We start from the raw sequence: 20,210 nt of genomic DNA on the forward strand, positions 1-20,210 counted from the left end.
AGACTGAATTACGGGGATAAATCATGGAAATTTGAACGTAATTAAGTGTATCAAGTAAATAGCTATACTTATCATGATACATTGGTTTTAGGAAATTAGTCAAACATGTAATCATCTCTAATTTTGCCATTGTTTTGCGCTGCAGGTGTATTGTATGGTTGCACATGCTTTGCAGCCACATCTTGTTGTCACGGGAACCAATATTGGTGTTATTATCTGTGAGTTTGATGCTAGATCTCTTCCATCAGTGGCTCCCCTGCCAATACCAAGAGATGGCGGAGAAAATTCTGCTGTATATGTTGTTGGAAGGGAACTACAGCTATTAAATTTTCAGCTAAGCAACTCAGCAAATCCGTCTATTGCAAAAGCAGCTCTTTATCAGAAACAGGGAGGTCTAAGGGTATGTTTGGCTCAATGAGAGGAAGGGAGGGGAGGGATTTTAGTGGAGGGAAGGGAAGGGGAAGGGAGTGGAAGGATTTTTATATTATCTTGTTGGATTTATAAAAAAAGAGGGGAGGGGAGGGAAAAATATTTTAATATGGATAATTTTGCTCTTATTTTATTTAAGGTGTGGACATATGGTCACACATGACAAAATATAGACATATGGTCACAACATGACAAAATATAGACATAAATGGTCACACATGACAAATATGGGTTAATGGTCATAATATGACAAAATATTACCCTTTCCTTCTAATCCCTCCCAATTTTGGAGGGGAGTTGAAGAGGGGAGGGGAGGGGAAATTTTAAAATTTTTTCCCTCCTCTCTAAAATTTGTGTGTTTCCAAACAAGGGAAATGAATTAAAACCCCTCCCCTTCCCCCCCTCCCCCCCAAATCCCTCATACCAAACACACCCTAAGAGAGAATTTTTTGAACCCTTGCTTATAAAGCAAGGAAGGAAGCACATTAATACACCTATTCCACATGATTCATATTCAGTTCTTTCAGTGAGTAGCTCTGGAAAGTAAGTGACCCCTAATTTTGCAGCTCCCACAATATTATTTCCTTCCTTCTTTTTTTGGGGAAAAAATTGCTTTCTAACTCAAAATGAATTGCACCCTCTTATTTTTACTCTAAAATTTAGGAATAAAATTCTAACTTTTCGTCTTCATATATATAGTCACACTGTCTATAATGTATGATTTTCTATCATTTTTGTGGTATATATGTTGTAATCCTTTTGCTTTAGACTTCAGTTAACACTTGCTTCTATTCCAATCTAAAATTTTTTGTAATGATTGTGAATATGAAAAACAAAAACCTTATAAATTATGTTAAATTAATTGCAGGTATCTTGCCATCACTTGGCCTGATTTTCCATTCTTTTCTATCTACAAGGTTGGTGACTGGTCAATTGTTGATTCTGGGATTGCAAGGATTCTTGCTTGGGACACATGTCGTGATAGATTTGCTATATTGGAATCTGCGTTACCTCCAAGAATTCCTATAATTCCTAAGGGTGGTTCATCAAGAAAAGCAAAAGAAGCTGCGGCGGCACATGCTGCGGCAGCTGCTGCTTCTGCTGCTTCCACAGGTTCTGTTCAAGTCCGTATCTTGTTAGATGATGGAACTTCAAATATATTAATGAGGTCTGTAGGTGCACGGAGTGAACCAGTAAGAATCTTCTTCATTCTGTAGCGTTTGTCATATAAAAAATAGTTATCCTTCTTTTAAGTTATATGATTTCTTGCGTTCCTGGCTACATACTTCAGGCACCTGTGAAGTCCAAAAACAAAAATCTGCAAAAACTGTTAATTATGACTATAACTTGGACGTGTCCTTGCTTAGAGCTACTGGAAATGCAATTATATATTGTTTGGTCAGAAATTGAGTACTCCCTCCGTCTCTTATTATAATATCTAATTTTTTGAATAAGTTTGTCCCTTTTTATAAGATCCTTTTTAAGTTTGTCTAAACATTTAATACATTATTACCTATTTTATTTCTAGTTTACTGCATTTAATACATTTTTTTCTTTATTTATCTCACTATTACTCTTTCACATCTACCTATTTATATACAGAGACATATTTGGAAAAAAATTGTATTGCTACATATTAATTACTTTTAACTAATTTTAATTGTTTTCTTAAACCACGCAATTTAGTTAAAAGGATCTTATAATAAGAGACGAAGTAATAGATATTAAACAAGATGAGTGCTAAGACACTTTCAAACACAATTGCCGGGACATTGAGTATTATCCAGAAAGGTATTTAGGGAATCACTCTGATTCTATCTCTGTTGGTTCCCTTTGAAGAAAGGAAGGATCCCAACAAAGACTTGATCTTTCTTTTAGTTGTTGAATCTCTCTTTGATCGATCAATGTGTGAGATTCCGAATCCTAGTTACTAATGGAATCAAAATTATCTTCGCCATTTCTTGAAATATCTCTTTTGATTCAAAATCATGGTGCAATGTGTATCTCCCATGTTCCAGTCATGGAATAAATGAAATAAATCAAAACATTGATTTTTGTTCAAGAATGAAATCTTATTGGAATTGTGCACTTCATCATTCGAAACCATATCACATCTGGAATCTGATTAATGACCAGAACCGATTCATAGGAGGGAAACTGTTGATATGTACAGGTAATTGCATTTTTGGAGCACATAAACTAACTTGTGAAATGTTTGAATAGTGGGGGCATCTTGTATTTACTTTCTAAACCAAGATGCCATTTCGAAGACCCCGTCCATGAAATTAGTGGTAGGAAGTGTTCTAGAACTAAAAATTCTAAGGTCCTGGCTTTTTTCAAGAAAATATCCTCCTTTTTATGAGAAGAGGATGCGATTTTTTTATATAGAAGTAGCATAAATTTGTATACAAATTTTCTTTTGTTTTTTTTCCTTTTTTTGTTTCCATAGCATATCTAGTACACAAAGACAACTAAACAAGTTATTCTTAAATAAGTACTCATTGAATACGGGAGCATCGATTGACATGTTAACGAATTTTCCTCTCATGTATCTGTTGCAGGCCATTGGTTTGCATGGAGGAACACTTCTTGGTATTGCTTACCAAACATCCAGGAGAGTTAGCCCAGTTTCTGCTTTCGGTATTTCAACGACCCAATCAATGCCCTTATCAGGTTATGGGGGCATTGGTGTTTCTTCTTTCGCTACTGTTGATGACGGATTTTCTTCGCATAGATCTTCAGCTGGGACCACATATCAAAACAACTTTCAGCTGTACAGGTGAAACTTATAATTATTCTTATTTAACATTCTTAGCATTGCTTTCTTAAGGTTTATACCCTTCATGTCTTCAAAGTTAAGTACTATTCTTTTGCCCAACGGAGGGAAGTAGCGGTTGACAGGCAAACAGCTTTCCACTGTATAGGTGAAACTTATTATTCTTATTTAACGTACTTAGCATTGCTTCCTTGAGGTTTATCCTTCCTTTCTTCAAAGCTATAACTATTGTTTGGCCCGTCATGGAGAAGCAATGGTTGACAGGTTGTGAATGCTGTGAGATCATACAGACTAATACAATTGTGGATAGAAACCAAACCATGGTTTCAGATGTCGGTACGAAGTAACATGTGGACTAATCTTCTGAAACCATGGTTATATTGCCAAACTTAATGGACAGGATTCTCTAAGTAGAAAATGAATGTTAGCTGCATAGTAATTCCAACTTTTCAACCCTCTCTCCTTTAGCCCTTTCAAAGCAATGAGAAACTTCCCCTTGTCCTCTTGGACATATTTTGAGAATAGATGCAAACATTTAAGGTAGTTCATACATAATTCCATATCATGTGAAGTACTAGGCAGTCCCTGAAGTGTGAATTCTGGAATGCCTTTTCCATCAATTTTTACTTCATGGAACTCAAAACCTTATCTTCCTGTCCCCGGCCTTCTCTTGCTCACCCTTGTTTGGATTGTTTTTTCGTTATAAGTTCTTGTCTGGACGGCTACGACACGGGATGCCAATTATGGGTTTTAAAAGTAGCTCAGAGTTTTATTATTTTAATTACATTGCTTCTCAGTCTTTAAACTCATTGCGGAAATCAGATTAATATTGAGCTGAATGCTAGAGATGCTGTGATCTATGTTGGTTTTACTGATAGGATTAATTTCATGTTTTATTTTAGTTTGATGTCACATTTAATCGTGTTTCTGATTCAGTTGGGAGACTTTCCAGCCTGTTGGTGGTCTACTTCCTCAGCCAGAATGGACGGCGTGGGACCAAACTGTTGAGTTGTGTGCCTTTGCATACCATCGATACATAGTCATTTCTTGTTTGCGCCCTCAATTCAGATATCTGGGAGATGTGGCAATTCCATATGCCACTAGTGCTGTTTGGCAACGTAGACAGTTGTTTGTGGCCACACCTACTACTATAGAGTAAGCCATGCCCTCTTTCTACTATTTATTGTTAATTTGTATCCATTTTATACTTCCTAGTATTTGTTTAATTGTTTAATTGGCCTTCATTTTCTGTTAGACTGCATCAGTTGGTTAGAAAGTGGCAATGGTGAACAGCTACGTACATTGTTAATTCCTTGACTGTTTTCTAGAAAGCCAACAAATAGGTTAAGATCCAATTCGGCTCTAAAATTTTTTGCATAGGAGTTGTAGGTATCCACAAACGTTTTTGAGATCAATATCTCCCGAAAGTGTTAAAAAAGAGTGGGTAAACTCGCCCTAACCAATAAAATACTAATGTTAACTGTTAAAAAACGAATATTGACTGCTAATATATATAATGACTAGGGGTGACATTGATCACTTTTTTAGCACTTCAGGATATATTGATCCAAACTTTCACATACCCACAGCTCTCACAATAAAACTTCCAGGGCAAAATTGAACCTTAGTTCATTTATTTTTCTGTATATTGTCTATGTATAGATATATGATGCTGTGGAGTGGTGCTTGTAGATTAAACAGAACTTGAAGTCTTTGTCATAAGATAAACTATTATGCATAATATAACCACCTTTCTTTACTACCTCAACCTGAGGAACAAAAGTGAAGGTTTTTTATGATTTATTATACTTTTACTCCTTTCGTGCTCAGAATTGTTTTTGTGGATGCTGGGGTAGTAGAAATTGACATAGAAACTAAAAAGATGAAAGAAGAGCAAAAAATAAAAGAGGCACAAGCCAAAGCAGTAGCTGAGCATGGAGAATTAGCCTTGATTACTTGTAGGAAATCACGGTGATTAAGGAGATTTGATATGCCATTATTATAGGAGTTTAAATTTCAAATTGTTTCCAGATTACAGTAGCTTGATTCTCGGCCCCTCTTTAATAGGCCTGTTGTATTCATTCTGTATATAATCACTCCTGTACATACCGAATATGATTAAGGAAGAAGTTTACTCCATTGTCGTCTCCTTTCCTTCATGGTATCAGAGCAAGGGGGGGCGACATCTGAATCTTCCGACACTGAGATGGAGTCGAACACGCAGCCAGAGACGATACCCAAAAAATCGGCTCAGGCAACTGGTGATTCCTCCGCAAATGGCGCCTCGCGCCTCGTCGCTGCTGGGTTTGAAGGCTCGGCGGTACTCATTGTTCCAGAAAAACTCTCGGGAGAGAATTACCGAGAGTGGGCTCAATCCATGCGCCTCGCACTCGACGGTCGTGGCAGGCTTGGACACGTCACCGGCGAGACAGCTCCTCCTCCACCGTCTGATGTCAACGCATTGAAGGAAAGGAGACGACAATGGAGTAAACTTCTTCCTTAATCATATTCGGTATGTACAGGAGTGATTATATACAGAATGAATACAACAGGCCTATTAAAGAGGGGCCGAGAATCAAGCTACTGTAATCTGGAAACAATTTGAAATTTAAACTCCTATAATAATGGCATATCAAATCTCCTTAATCACCGTGATTTCCTACACTCCCCCTCAAGTTGGATCATAAATGTTAGTCATGTCCAACTTGCCAACAAGGTATTCAAATTTGTCTTTGGCTAACCCCTTTGTGAGTAAATCTGCTGTTTGTTCCCTTGAGGGAATGTATCTCAGATCAATTGTTCCTCCATCAATTTTTTCCCTTATGAAATGTCTATCTATCTCCACATGCTTTGTTCGATCGTGCTGAACTGGGTTGTGTGAGATGTTAATGGCGGCCATGCTATCCGAATAGAGTTTAATGGGTAGGTTAACATTCATCCTTAACTCTTCAAGTACCCGTTTCACCCATATACCTTCACAGATTCCAAGAGCTATGGCTCTGAATTCCGCTTCTGCACTACTTCGAGCGACCACACTCTGTTTTTTACTTCGCCATGTGACAAGATTGCCCCAAACAAAGGTGCAATACCCTGAGGTTGATTTTCGGTCATCCTGGTCACCTGCCCAGTCAGCATCTGTAAACATTTCAACCTTCCTCTTATCAGATTTGCTGAATAATAGTCCTCGCCCTGGAGAGCCTTTCAAGTATCGTAGGATCCTATAAACCTCATTAAGGTGTTTCTGTCTCGGATCATGCGAGTGTTGACTCACCATACTAACTGCAAATGCTATGTCTGGACGCGTGTGGGACAGGTAGATCAACTTCCCCACCATGCGTTGATATCTTCCCACATCTACACTTTTTCCCAAGTCTTCTTCATCACTGATCTTGTCAGCTCTGATGGGAGTGTCACTTGGTCTGCAACTAATCATATTAGTTTCCTTTAGGAGATCCAGGATATATTTTCGTTGTGAAATATAAATCCCCTTTTTTGATCTAGCTACTTCCATTCCAAGAAAGTACTTCATCTCTCCTAGGTCTTTAATTTGGAATTCTTGTGCCAGTGCTCCCTTAATTCTATCAATTTCTGTAAGATCATCCCCTGTAAGTACAATGTCATCCACATACACAGCTAGAACTGTGATTTTTGCATGCTGGTGTTTAAAGAATAGGGTATGATCACTTTGGCCCTGAATGTAACCTTGAGTTCTTAGGACTTGAGTGAAGCGATCAAACCATGCACGAGGGGACTGTTTTAGTCCATACAGCGACTTTCTGAGTTTGCAGACTTGCCTTGATGTCCTTCCGGGAAATCCTGGAGGTAACTTCATGTACACTTCTTCTTTCAACTCTCCATTGAGAAAAGCATTTTTGACGTCTAGTTGGTGCAATGACCAATCTAGATTTGCTGCTAGTGACAAGAGGATTCTGACTGTATTTAACTTCGCTACAGGGGCAAAAGTTTCTGTATAATCCAGCCCATACACTTGAGAGAAGCCTTGTGCAACAAGTCTTGCTTTATACCTGTCAAGGGTACCATCGGCTAGATATTTAGGGGTAAACACCCACTTGCAACCAACTGGTTTCTTGCCTTTTGGTAGATCTACTACCTCCCATGTTCCATTTCTTTTCAAAGCCTCCATTTCCTCTATAACTGCTTGCCTCCATTCAGGAATGGCGAGTGCTTCATCTATGTTATTTGGAACTTTGACACTGTCGAGATGAGAGATAAAGGCATGATACTTCGAGGAAAGTGCTTTATATGAAACAAATCTTTCGATTGGATGCCTTGTTCTAGGCTGTTTCCTCACTGCAATAGGCAAATCAAGATCAACTTTCTCATTACTACTATGTGGCTCCTCATCATTAGCTACCTCTTGCCTTTTTTCCAGGTCTGCCTCCGGTTCTGCTTCTTGGCACATACGGGGTGCCTGAGGGACTTCACTTATCTTGTTTTTCCTTGTATAGAATTTTACAGCTTTGGTAGTGTCTCCCCCTGGATTAGATTTTCCTGTATCACTAGGCACTTCCTCTTTTTCGTGTTCCTCAGTGTGGGGTTGTCAAGTAAGGTTTCTAAAGGCAATTTGGACATGAGTTGGGGTTCCAGTTCCAGCTGTAGATCAGGTATAATGGGGATACTGGTGGTGTCACTTTTGTCATTCAATTCGCTCCAATTCTCCCCCTGAATTGAATGTTTAGGATAGTAGGGAATGGTTTCATGGAAACTGACATCACAAGTGACAAAGAGGCGTTTTGTTGCTGGATCATAACACTTGTATCCCTTTTGAGAGGCAGAGTAACCGAGAAAGATACAGCGTAGGGCCTTAGGGTCAAGTTTGTTTGAGTGATGAAGGTGAACATAAGTAGTGCAACCAAATACTCTCAAGGGTAAGGTGTTTGCTAGGTATGGAATTTGGTAGTGATCATGTAGGACTTGTAAAGGTGTGCGAAAAGACAGGGGTTTGCTGGGCATTCTATTTATGAGGAATGTGGCTGTGAGAACAGCATCACTCCAGTAGTATTTTGGGACATTAGTACTGAACATAAGTGCCCTAGCAGTTTCAAGAATGTGCCTGTTTTTTCGTTCTGCGATACCGTTCTGTTGAGGACTATAAGGGCAGGAGCTTTTATGGGAAATGCCGTGATCTTTTAGGAAAGTAGTGAGGCTCTTATTGAAGTACTCTGTGCCATTGTCAGTGTGAAGAGTTTTGATGGTGGTTTGAAACTGGGTTTGGATCATATGGTAGAAATCTATGAAAGTTTGATAGACCTCAGTTTTATCTTTAAGTAAGAAAACCCAACTGACCCGTGTGTGATCATCGATAAATGAGACAAACCATTTTGAATGAGTGCGATTGGACACACGTGAGGGACCCCACAAGTCACTATGGATAGTTGCAAAAGGTGTGGAAGCCTGATAAGGAACCCGTTGAAAAGAGGTTCGATGATGTTTGGCCAATTCACAAGAGTCACAACAAAAATTAGTGCAATCTTTATTTGAGCAAATTGAGGGAAACATTTGAGACATGTAATGAATATTTGGATGTCCTAAACGTTTGTGCCATAACTCCAATTCACTAGTCCTAGGGAGAGACACTTTATTACAAAACTTAACATGCTGATCATTACTTTCATCTAAGTAGTAAAGTCCATCAAACACCTTCGCAGTGCCAATCGTCATCCCCGTGAGCAGATCCTGAAATACACAATGAGTAGCAAAGAAATTAGCGTTACACCGTTCATCCCTTGCTAATTGGCTAACAGATATTAAGTTACATTTCAAATTTGGGACATGAAGTACACAGCGAAGCGTTAAAGTGGCAGAAATTTTAACACTTCCAATGCCAACTACTAGAGAATCAGAAGCATCAGCAATCTTAACAGTGAGTCGAACACGCAGCCAGAGACGATACCCAAAAAATCGGCTCAGGCAACTGGTGATTCCTCCGCAAATGGCGCCTCGCGCCTCGTCGCTGCTGGGTTTGAAGGCTCGGCGGTACTCATTGTTCCAGAAAAACTCTCGGGAGAGAATTACCGAGAGTGGGCTCAATCCATGCGCCTCGCACTCGACGGTCGTGGCAGGCTTGGACACGTCACCGGCGAGACAGCTCCTCCTCCACCGTCTGATGTCAACGCATTGAGGAGCTGGAGATCCGAAAATGCATTAGTGTCCTCCTGGTTGGTGAATGCGATGATTCCCACGGTGAAGAAGAGCTTCATGTTCTTACCGACTGCACGAGACATCTGGGAAGCCGCGAGAGAAGCGTACGGGGACGGTCAAAGTGCTGCCCAAATATTCGAAATAAAGACCAAGCTGTGGCAGTTGAGGCAAGACTCCCGTAGCCTGAATGAATACTACCTGGAAAAGGTTTCTTTATGGCAGGAATTAGACTTAATCAGTGAAGAAAAGTGGCGGTGCGCAGAGGATGCCACTAGTCACAGAAAGAAAGTTGAGGAGGAGCGCTTGTTTGAACTACTCGCTGGACTAAATTCAGCATTTGATGATATTAGGGGACGGATTCTAAGCCAAGAACCACTGCCATCAGTCCGTGAAGGATTCGCAATACTACGCAGAGAAGACTCACGGAGGAAGGTCATGCTCACGGGAGACCCAGCACCCAGAAATAGTGCCACCGAGGTATCTGCCCTTGCTGCCCGCTTTGTTGAACAACGACATGGCAAGAATCGCCCCATTTGTGAACACTGCAAAAAGACAGGACACACTAAGGAAACCTGCTGGGATTTACATGGGAAGCCACCTGATTGGAAGCCCAAGAAGGGTAGGGGCCGTGGTTTTGTGGCAGAAGCTTCAAGGACTGATGAACCAAGTACCTCCTCGTCAATCCAAAACAGTGACCCACTCAACAAAATTCTGGAAATGCTTACCACTATGCAGAATAATCAACAATCTCAGAAACAGCCTACTGCTACGGTGGTCAAACGAGGTAATTTCTTCAAAGCATTGGCAACCATTAAAGGTATGAGTACTGGTAATTGCTGGATAATAGACTCAGGGGCTTCCGACCATATGACAGATGATGCTTCGTTATTTTCTTCTTACACTCCCGCTAAGACTCGACTCACTGTTAAGATTGCTGATGCTTCTGATTCTCTAGTAGTTGGCATTGGAAGTGTTAAAATTTCTGCCACTTTAACGCTTCGCTGTGTACTTCATGTCCCAAATTTGAAATGTAACTTAATATCTGTTAGCCAATTAGCAAGGGATGAACGGTGTAACGCTAATTTCTTTGCTACTCATTGTGTATTTCAGGATCTGCTCACGGGGATGACGATTGGCACTGCGAAGGTGTTTGATGGACTTTACTACTTAGATGAAAGTAATGATCAGCATGTTAAGTTTTGTAATAAAGTGTCTCTCCCTAGGACTAGTGAATTGGAGTTATGGCACAAACGTTTAGGACATCCAAATATTCATTACATGTCTCAAATGTTTCCCTCAATTTGCTCAAATAAAGATTGCACTAATTTTTGTTGTGACTCTTGTGAATTGGCCAAACATCATCGAACCTCTTTTCAACGGGTTCCTTATCAGGCTTCCACACCTTTTGCAACTATCCATAGTGACTTGTGGGGTCCCTCACGTGTGTCCAATCGCACTCATTCAAAATGGTTTGTCTCATTTATCGATGATCACACACGGGTCAGTTGGGTTTTCTTACTTAAAGATAAAACTGAGGTCTATCAAACTTTCATAGATTTCTACCATATGATCCAAACCCAGTTTCAAACCACCATCAAAACTCTTCACACTGACAATGGCACAGAGTACTTCAATAAGAGCCTCACTACTTTCCTAAAAGATCACGGCATTTCCCATAAAAGCTCCTGCCCTTATAGTCCTCAACAGAACGGTATCGCAGAACGAAAAAACAGGCACATTCTTGAAACTGCTAGGGCACTTATGTTCAGTACTAATGTCCCAAAATACTACTGGAGTGATGCTGTTCTCACAGCCACATTCCTCATAAATAGAATGCCCAGCAAACCCCTGTCTTTTCGCACACCTTTACAAGTCCTACATGATCACTACCAAATTCCATACCTAGCAAACACCTTACCCTTGAGAGTATTTGGTTGCACTACTTATGTTCACCTTCATCACTCAAACAAACTTGACCCTAAGGCCCTACGCTGTATCTTTCTCGGTTACTCTGCCTCTCAAAAGGGATACAAGTGTTATGATCCAGCAACAAAACGCCTCTTTGTCACTTGTGATGTCAGTTTCCATGAAACCATTCCCTACTATCCTAAACATTCAATTCAGGGGGAGAATTGGAGCGAATTGAATGACAAAAGTGACACCACCAGTATCCCCATTATACCTGATCTACAGCTGGAACTGGAACCCCAACTCATGTCCAAATTGCCTTTAGAAACCTTACTTGACAACCCCACACTTGAGGAACACGAAAAAGAGGAAGTGCCTAGTGATACAGGAAAATCTAATCCAGGGGGAGACACTACCAAAGCTGTAAAATTCTATACAAGGAAAAACAAGATAAGTGAAGTCCCTCAGGCACCCCGTATGTGCCAAGAAGCAGAACCGGAGGCAGACCTGGAAAAAAGGCAAGAGGTAGCTAATGATGAGGAGCCACATAGTAGTAATGAGAAAGTTGATCTTGATTTGCCTATTGCAGTGAGGAAACAGCCTAGAACAAGGCATCCAATCGAAAGATTTGTTTCATATAAAGCACTTTCCTCGAAGTATCATGCCTTTATCTCTCATCTCGACAGTGTCAAAGTTCCAAATAACATAGATGAAGCACTCGCCATTCCTGAATGGAGGCAAGCAGTTATAGAGGAAATGGAGGCTTTGAAAAGAAATGGAACATGGGAGGTAGTAGATCTACCAAAAGGCAAGAAACCAGTTGGTTGCAAGTGGGTGTTTACCCCTAAATATCTAGCCGATGGTACCCTTGACAGGTATAAAGCAAGACTTGTTGCACAAGGCTTCTCTCAAGTGTATGGGCTGGATTATACAGAAACTTTTGCCCCTGTAGCGAAGTTAAATACAGTCAGAATCCTCTTGTCACTAGCAGCAAATCTAGATTGGTCATTGCACCAACTAGACGTCAAAAATGCTTTTCTCAATGGAGAGTTGAAAGAAGAAGTGTACATGAAGTTACCTCCAGGATTTCCCGGAAGGACATCAAGGCAAGTCTGCAAACTCAGAAAGTCGCTGTATGGACTAAAACAGTCCCCTCGTGCATGGTTTGATCGCTTCACTCAAGTCCTAAGAACTCAAGGTTACATTCAGGGCCAAAGTGATCATACCCTATTCTTTAAACACCAGCATGCAAAAATCACAGTTCTAGCTGTGTATGTGGATGACATTGTACTTACAGGGGATGATCTTACAGAAATTGATAGAATTAAGGGAGCACTGGCACAAGAATTCCAAATTAAAGACCTAGGAGAGATGAAGTACTTTCTTGGAATGGAAGTAGCTAGATCAAAAAAGGGGATTTATATTTCACAACGAAAATATATCCTGGATCTCCTAAAGGAAACTAATATGATTAGTTGCAGACCAAGTGACACTCCCATCAGAGCTGACAAGATCAGTGATGAAGAAGACTTGGGAAAAAGTGTAGATGTGGGAAGATATCAACGCATGGTGGGGAAGTTGATCTACCTGTCCCACACGCGTCCAGACATAGCATTTGCAGTTAGTATGGTGAGTCAACACTCGCATGATCCGAGACAGAAACACCTTAATGAGGTTTATAGGATCCTACGATACTTGAAAGGCTCTCCAGGGCGAGGACTATTATTCAGCAAATCTGATAAGAGGAAGGTTGAAATGTTTACAGATGCTGACTGGGCAGGTGACCAGGATGACCGAAAATCAACCTCAGGGTATTGCACCTTTGTTTGGGGCAATCTTGTCACATGGCGAAGTAAAAAACAGAGTGTGGTCGCTCGAAGTAGTGCAGAAGCGGAATTCAGAGCCATAGCTCTTGGAATCTGTGAAGGTATATGGGTGAAACGGGTACTTGAAGAGTTAAGGATGAATGTTAACCTACCCATTAAACTCTATTCGGATAGCATGGCCGCCATTAACATCTCACACAACCCAGTTCAGCACGATCGAACAAAGCATGTGGAGATAGATAGACATTTCATAAGGGAAAAAATTGATGGAGGAACAATTGATCTGAGATACATTCCCTCAAGGGAACAAACAGCAGATTTACTCACAAAGGGGTTAGCCAAAGACAAATTTGAATACCTTGTTGGCAAGTTGGACATGACTAACATTTATGATCCAACTTGAGGGGGAGTGTAGGAAATCACGGTGATTAAGGAGATTTGATATGCCATTATTATAGGAGTTTAAATTTCAAATTGTTTCCAGATTACAGTAGCTTGATTCTCGGCCCCTCTTTAATAGGCCTGTTGTATTCATTCTGTATATAATCACTCCTGTACATACCGAATATGATTAAGGAAGAAGTTTACTCCATTGTCGTCTCCTTTCCTTCATTACTGTTGATGGCCTCCAAGCTACTAAAGAAGAAAGAATATCATTGAGGCCACCAATGCTACAGGTAAAAAAAGGCTGGCAGCTTTTCTAAGTTATGATATTCATTGCAATTCTTCATTGTGTATTTTGTCTTTCTTTCAATAGTAATATCTTCTACCTGGATATGCTTAACTGTGACTTCCTAAAATCAATTCAAGTTTGATTGAAAGTTATTCTTCTTGCTTTTTTTATCTGAGAAGTTAAGCCTGTCCCTGAAATACACTTGATTTAGGTGAATAACTAACGTGGACATTTGTGCCTAGTTCAAACTGTAATTGTTTTGCAAAACATGCACTCCTGCAACGAATGAATTTGGAAACTGTATTTTGGGGTATCGTTCTGAATAACTATAGTCTGTTTTGCTTCTTGGATAAGCTATAAGGTTTATCATTCTGGTATAATAGTCGAATATCCTTCAACTCGTCAAACCTAGTGCGCTTTCTGAATTGGGTTTAATGTTGGTCTTATGTCAGGTGCCAGCTCCTTCCTCCTCCTTCCTGTTCTCTTTTTAATCCTCTTTATCTTCTGCATTTATTTTACAGTATAGGAGAAAATGCTTGTTATTTTGGCCTTCATTTTCATTATCATCATCCTTTCAACAATTTTATCACATCACTGGTTTTGTCTATCTTTCGTGTTTGGATGATTCATCCATTTCGTCATTTAAATATATGCAAAATGTTTCTCCAGGTAGTGCGATTGGCTTCATTTCAGCATGCTCCTTCAGTGCCACCCTTCTTAATGTATACAAAACAACCTAAGCTTGAAAGAAATGATTCTTGGATGATAAAAGCTGAAGAAAAAAAGGCCAGCGAGGTAGCTGTTGGTGGTGGAGGAGTGTCTGTTGCAGTTACTCGTTTCCCCATGGAGCAGAAGCGTCCAGTTGGGCCTCTGGTTGTGGTTGGGGTCAGAGATGGAGTGCTCTGGCTAATTGACCGGTAACTAGGACTGTAGTTTCATTTTTGTTTGGTTTGGTAAAAGTTTGATTTTCCATTTTATATCGAATGTGTTCAATTTTTGTAGACCTGCAGTCATATATATGTGCGCAAGCATCTAATATTCTAATTTTGAACTCAACATTAAATAGCTTAATTCTCTAGATGTGTCCTGTAAAATTTCTTCTCCACACATAAACATATTTATGTGTGAACTTATCCTGGTGTTTTTTTATCTGTACATCTGCTCTTAATGTGATTGATGCTCGAATGATTTTTCTGTTGAAGTTGGTTGTAGTAGTTGTGTGCAACACCATTACGCAGGATTTAAGTACGACAAATTTTTATGAACTGTATAGCCTGCAGTTGATTAGTGGATAGATATTGTTTCAGTAGTGTTAAAAAAAAAAAAAAAGATGAGTAGATATCTTTTGATTATGTTGAGTATTGACTTTTGTTGTGCTAGCACTAGTTAACAAAAACTTGCATGATAAGCATGGTCATTTCTTGTTTATTGATAGAGGTCAAATCTGAAGTCGTTCGTTTAATGTTAGACGCTGTTTTGAATAGCTTTCTTGATGATTCATGTATTTGGCAGGTACATGTGTGCTCATGCTTTATCCCTTAGTCATCCTGGTATTCGGTGTAGATGCCTTGCTGCCTACGGTGATGCTGTTAGTGCAGTTAAATGGTATCGCTTTGCTTTTCTCTTTGTTCACCCTTACGGAGTCAGCAGTGAATATGTATATCTAACATAATATTTTAACTTTTTAACAGGGCAAGCAGGCTTGGGAGAGAACACCATGATGATCTGGCGCAATTTATGCTGGGAATGGGTTATGCTGCTGAAGCCCTTCATTTACCTGGAATATCCAAGAGGTATGCTGTATTCTTGCAGCCAATTGCATGAACAATCTGATGGACTTCGGCTTGAATCACTACCACTATTCATACAACCTATGTCAAGATACGGTTAAATATATTGCCTTTTATGTTATGCAGGTTGGAGTTTGATCTGGCAATGAAAAGCAATGATTTGAAGAGAGCTCTTCAATGCCTTCTTATCATGAGCAATAGTACGAACATAGGACATGATAATCCCGGTCTTGGTTTGAATGATATCCTCAATTTAAATGATAAAAAAGAAGATATTGTTGAAGCTGTTCAGGGCATAGTTAAATTCGCAAAGGAGTTTTTGGATCTCATTGATGCTGCGGACGCTACTGCACAGGTTGAAATTGCTCGCGAGGCTCTTAAGAGGTTAGCTGCTGCTGGTTCAGTGAAAGGCGCTCTAAAAGGTCACGAACTGAGAGGATTATCGTTGCGGCTTGCAAATCACGGTGAATTGACACGGCTAAGTGTAGGCGCTTTTAATCTGACTTTTCAAATCAACTTATTTTTTTTCTTGTTTGATGCCTGTTAAGCATAATTTTGTGTTCATGTATATAAACTAGAATAAGTAAAAACAAAAAACAAAAAATGCATAGTAATGCATAATAATAATAATAATAATAATAATAATAATAATAATATATAAATTAAAAAACAAAGATTCATAGCAAAGCGTGTGCAATTTATTTAAGATCACATTGAGACCGCCTACACTGATCCTTTTGAAACTAACAGTCTTTTTGAGCAGTTCAATGGCAATCTTCAATATGTTTTCTCCATCATAGATGAGGTATTACTTTATGCGTTTCAGGGTTTGGTGAGTAATTTAGTCACTCTTGGCTTGGGACGAGAAGCTGCATTTGCTGCTAGTCTTTTGGGTGACAACGGCCTAATGGAGAAAGCATGGCAGGATACTGGGATGCTGGCGGAAGCTGTGCTTCATGCTCATGTAAGAATTGTTTCGTGCAACTAGTTGATCCCACATTTAAAGTACGTATAGCATAACCTTGAAAATATTACCAGGCACATGGACGTCGAACTTCAATGAACATGCTTCAAGCTTGGAACCAAATGCTTCAAAGAGAGGTTGAGCCTATGAAATCGCACAAAACAGATGCTACAGCTGCATTTCTTGCATCTCTTGAGGACCCTAAGCTTACGACGTTGGCAGAAGCAAGAAAGCAGCCACCAATTGAAATCTTACCTCCAGGGATGGTTTCTCTCTCTGCTCCTTTCTCCACCCAGAAAAAACCACCAACGGCTGCACAAAATTCACAGCAGTCAACAGGTAAGCCTTTGGCCCTGGAGGCACCCACTAATACCACAACAATGGCAATGAACGCTTTGAAACAATCCGCATCAACACCAATGCCAACACTTCCTGCTGCAACTACAACAGTGCCAATGAATGCTTTGAAGCAAACTGCACCCACAAGAACAATTCCCACAATCACAAAAGAGCCCGTGAAGGCTCTAAAGCAATCTAAATCAACACCAACATTTCCTGGAACCACAACAGAGCCAATGAAAGATTTAAAGCGTTCAAAATCTGCACCAACACTTCCCACAGTCATAACAGAACCAGCAACTGCTACAGAGCAATGTGGACTGCCACCAACACCTCCAACAACAGGAGTGCCAATGAGCGCTTTAAAGCAGTGTGGATCTACACTTACAACTCTTACAACTGCCACAGGGCCAATAAATGCTTTGAAGCAGGAAACCACGATAATGCCAATGAATGCTTTGAAGCAGTTTGAATTGACACAAACACCTCCTGCAGCTACAACAATGCCATTGAATGCTTTGAATCAGAATGCATCCACGAGGAATTCAGTACCACCAGATGTCCCTCGACAGGTAGCAGACTCTGAGAAGGGCAGCATCCCAACTACTATACCACCAACTGTAGCATCCTTGAAAGACTTCCTCGCATGATTGGTATTCTTACTGTGCTTCTGATATTTGCTCACGGGAGATGATTGTGTGGTTCAAGTTATTTTTGTCTGTAAATAAAGCATTCCATTGAAGGCAATCTATTAAAGTGGCCTGCAACAAGCCTCTGGAGTACATATATTTCTCCCGGGAAGCTTCATATTCCCCCTCTTCGTTGGAAATTTCGTCCGCAGTTATGCCAATATGTTGTCTGATGCATTACGAAAGAGGCTTCCGAGAACGCTGAATGATTGGTTTCTTTATTTTTACCTTTTGGTAATGTGTTCTCTTCAATTTTGATGCATTATAAATACAACCATTCCACGCATTATCCCCATCCCCCACCAAAAAAAAAAAAAAACATCATACTGTAATGCTACTGCGCACTAATGTTGCGCGAGCAGAAAGGTCTGAGTGTTCCAAGGTTGCCATTTTCTGCAGGTTGCACAGAATTATTAAGGCCAGAAGTCATCAACTATTTCGCAGCTCAAATTGCAAACCATATTCATATATTAATGCTTAAAAATTATATTTGAGCAGATAAATTGATCCGCACAAAGAACAGTGTCTGTTAGTAATGTGATGCTCATTGGATTAACAGCCCGGACCAAAGAAAATAAAAAGCAAAGCACGCTATGTGTGAAAACCGTAATTAGGATGCAAAGTTGTGCTAGCTAAAGTATTCTAGATCCAAATCAAAAGTAGAATGATCCTGTCAAGCAAAGAATCATTTTGATTGTTCACCAAAACAAAATAAAAAAGAATCATTTTGATTGACTTCCTCGATATGGGAGGGAAAATGTCAAGGACTCAGATAACATCAACATAGGCAGCACCGGAAGCTACTAACTTGTGAATTTCTTATGTTAAGAATCATCTTATGACCGGATTGACCACTAATCAATATGCCACTTTTCAACCACAGAACTAATTGCATGGATATAAATCTGTTATGAGGGCTAGTAGGATGCATTATATGCACCTTAGATGACATAAAATAAATGAGATCGCGCAGGAGGCTATCTAATTAAGTCGATATCTCATTCACATTCCTTCTCTAATTACATAATGTAGATGACCAAAAAAAAAAACTAGGACTTCAACATTTGACTTGACGGAAGTAGAAAATGGATGATATGACACAAAAATAAAGAAAACACCATCCACTTATCGCGAGGGACGACCCTCGTTGACAAATAAGGTTTCTATTCTGGGCCCACGGCTAGATCATGCCAAGCATCCGCATTGACTTGTTGCGTCTCCTGATCTGATTGACAGCAAAGCAATGTGTAAATATTGGATACAAATATCCGATAAAAGGCGCACAATTATTATGATCTCCGTCATTTGTTTCCCGCACAGGCGTCCAAAGATATGCTTTCACAATCTGGACATCTTTAGCAAGAGAGAATTTCATTCTTTCTTCTTTTATTTCCCCCTCTTATGTTGCGTCACAAGATTTTATAGACCAACAAACATGAGGTTACCTAACAATCGTGTTGAATTTAAGCTTTTACATTTTTATGGAAGTGAAGAAAGTTTATCCAGAAACTCTTATATGAATAATAAAGAGCATCACTCAATTAAGATTTAGAATAACATACGTAAGTCCTCAGTATCATCTGTCCGAACTATCAGTGTTGAAGGTAGCAGAAGATCTGTGAGAACAATAGGTTAAGGCGCTTTTACATCAAACTCAAATGACTATAACAGAGACATTCTTCGTTATGTTTGTAACCACAGGAGCTTATATCCCAATAAAACAGAGTAAGAACATACCATCATCAGGAAGTGTATCTCTCATCCATTCCTCATCAACAATATCAACAAGAATACCCAAGCTCAGTTCTGCCATATTCGATCATTCAACAGCCTACGCCCTATTCGTGTAAAAAAAGACATGAGAGCGGGGATGAAAAGCAAAAGAATTGACACAAATCTTTAACATAAGCATCCTAATCCCAACAAGTTCGGAGCAAAACGTAAGTGTATAAGATATATTAAACAAAAAACAGAATGTTAATTGTGGTATAAATGTAGATCTAAAATTAGATAGGATCGAAGGCTCATTTCTCAACCATGATCAATTACGGCCGTAGATCAGCAAGCTCATAATTTTGAGTATTTAACATTAGAAATTCTCTTCAATGAGACTTGCAATGCTGGTTACCAAGCAAGTATTGAAAAAGAAGTAAAGAAAATAAAGCAATCGACAATGGTAGGTTCAAAATTAAAAGAAAATTAAAATAGATGGAGAAGAATACACATAACACTTACATTTGCACAATGATTTCTAGATCAAAACTTCATGAATTATTTTCTTTTCCCCCAAGAGTAAGTCTTTTTGGTTTCGTTTATTATGAAACATTTTTCTTCAAATGCCTAAATCAAAAAAGAAAAATTGGAAAAATCTTGAAGGATTCATTGACAGTCTTGTGTATGTTATTCCCTTCGTTCCTTGTATACATGGAGATGGAGATATTTTAATTAAAGAAAAACACACTTTCTTGGCATCCAAACAGCTTTCCTCAATTATAATCAGCTTTTACCCTCAAAACATTTCAAACAGAAACATTATACAATCTGGAAATTTTTCCAGCAATCTAAACATCAGCTTAAACTTTTGTTTAACATTCTATATCAACAACTTAATATTTGTAAATACCATACAGCAAACTTCAATGAAATTTTCAGCT

At 39.4% G+C, this 20,210-nt stretch overlaps 2 protein-coding genes across 2 annotated transcripts; one reads left to right on the top strand and one right to left on the bottom strand.

Annotated features, from left to right (window-relative positions):
- Positions 1-145: 145 nt before the first annotated feature.
- On the top strand, positions 146-17,517 carry LOC114748302 (uncharacterized; the record flags this gene model as incomplete). Its single annotated transcript, XM_028936668.1, has 13 exons — positions 146-400; positions 869-972; positions 1,298-1,622; positions 2,991-3,208; positions 4,142-4,360; positions 5,036-5,156; positions 13,713-13,778; positions 14,444-14,691; positions 15,287-15,379; positions 15,466-15,567; positions 15,691-16,048; positions 16,391-16,528; positions 16,603-17,517. Coding segments are annotated over 13 exons (3,162 nt in total), but the record flags the coding sequence as incomplete, so codon positions are not given.
- A 909-nt stretch (positions 17,518-18,426) lies between these two features.
- Positions 18,427-19,391, bottom strand: LOC114748301 (anaphase-promoting complex subunit 13-like). The gene is made up of 3 exons (XM_028936667.1): positions 19,294-19,391; positions 19,119-19,172; positions 18,427-18,781 (listed from the first exon to the last, which is right to left on the bottom strand). The coding sequence occupies exons 1-3, from the start codon at positions 19,367-19,369 to the stop codon at positions 18,720-18,722; spliced, it is 192 nt and encodes a 63-aa protein (XP_028792500.1). The 5' UTR covers positions 19,370-19,391; the 3' UTR covers positions 18,427-18,719.
- Between the last annotated feature and the right edge of the window lie 819 nt (positions 19,392-20,210).

This window comes from Neltuma alba, unplaced genomic scaffold (assembly GCF_004799145.2).
Source record: "Neltuma alba isolate B1F8T4 unplaced genomic scaffold, ASM479914v2 tig00005681_pilon, whole genome shotgun sequence".
In the NCBI taxonomy this organism is placed as follows: Eukaryota; Viridiplantae; Streptophyta; class Magnoliopsida; order Fabales; family Fabaceae; genus Neltuma; species Neltuma alba.

Excerpts from the sequence above, each read along its gene's own strand:
- LOC114748301 (XM_028936667.1), bottom strand. The coding sequence starts at position 19,369 with ATGGCAGAACTGAGCTTGGGTATTCTTGTTGATATTGTTGATGAGGAA. Across the intron at positions 19,173-19,293 it reads AGATACACTTCCTGATGATG|ATCTTCTGCTACCTTCAACA; the intron begins GTATGTTCTTAC and ends TTGTTCTCACAG. Across the intron at positions 18,782-19,118 it reads AGATGATACTGAGGACTTAC|ATCAGGAGACGCAACAAGTC; the intron begins GTATGTTATTCT and ends GCTGTCAATCAG.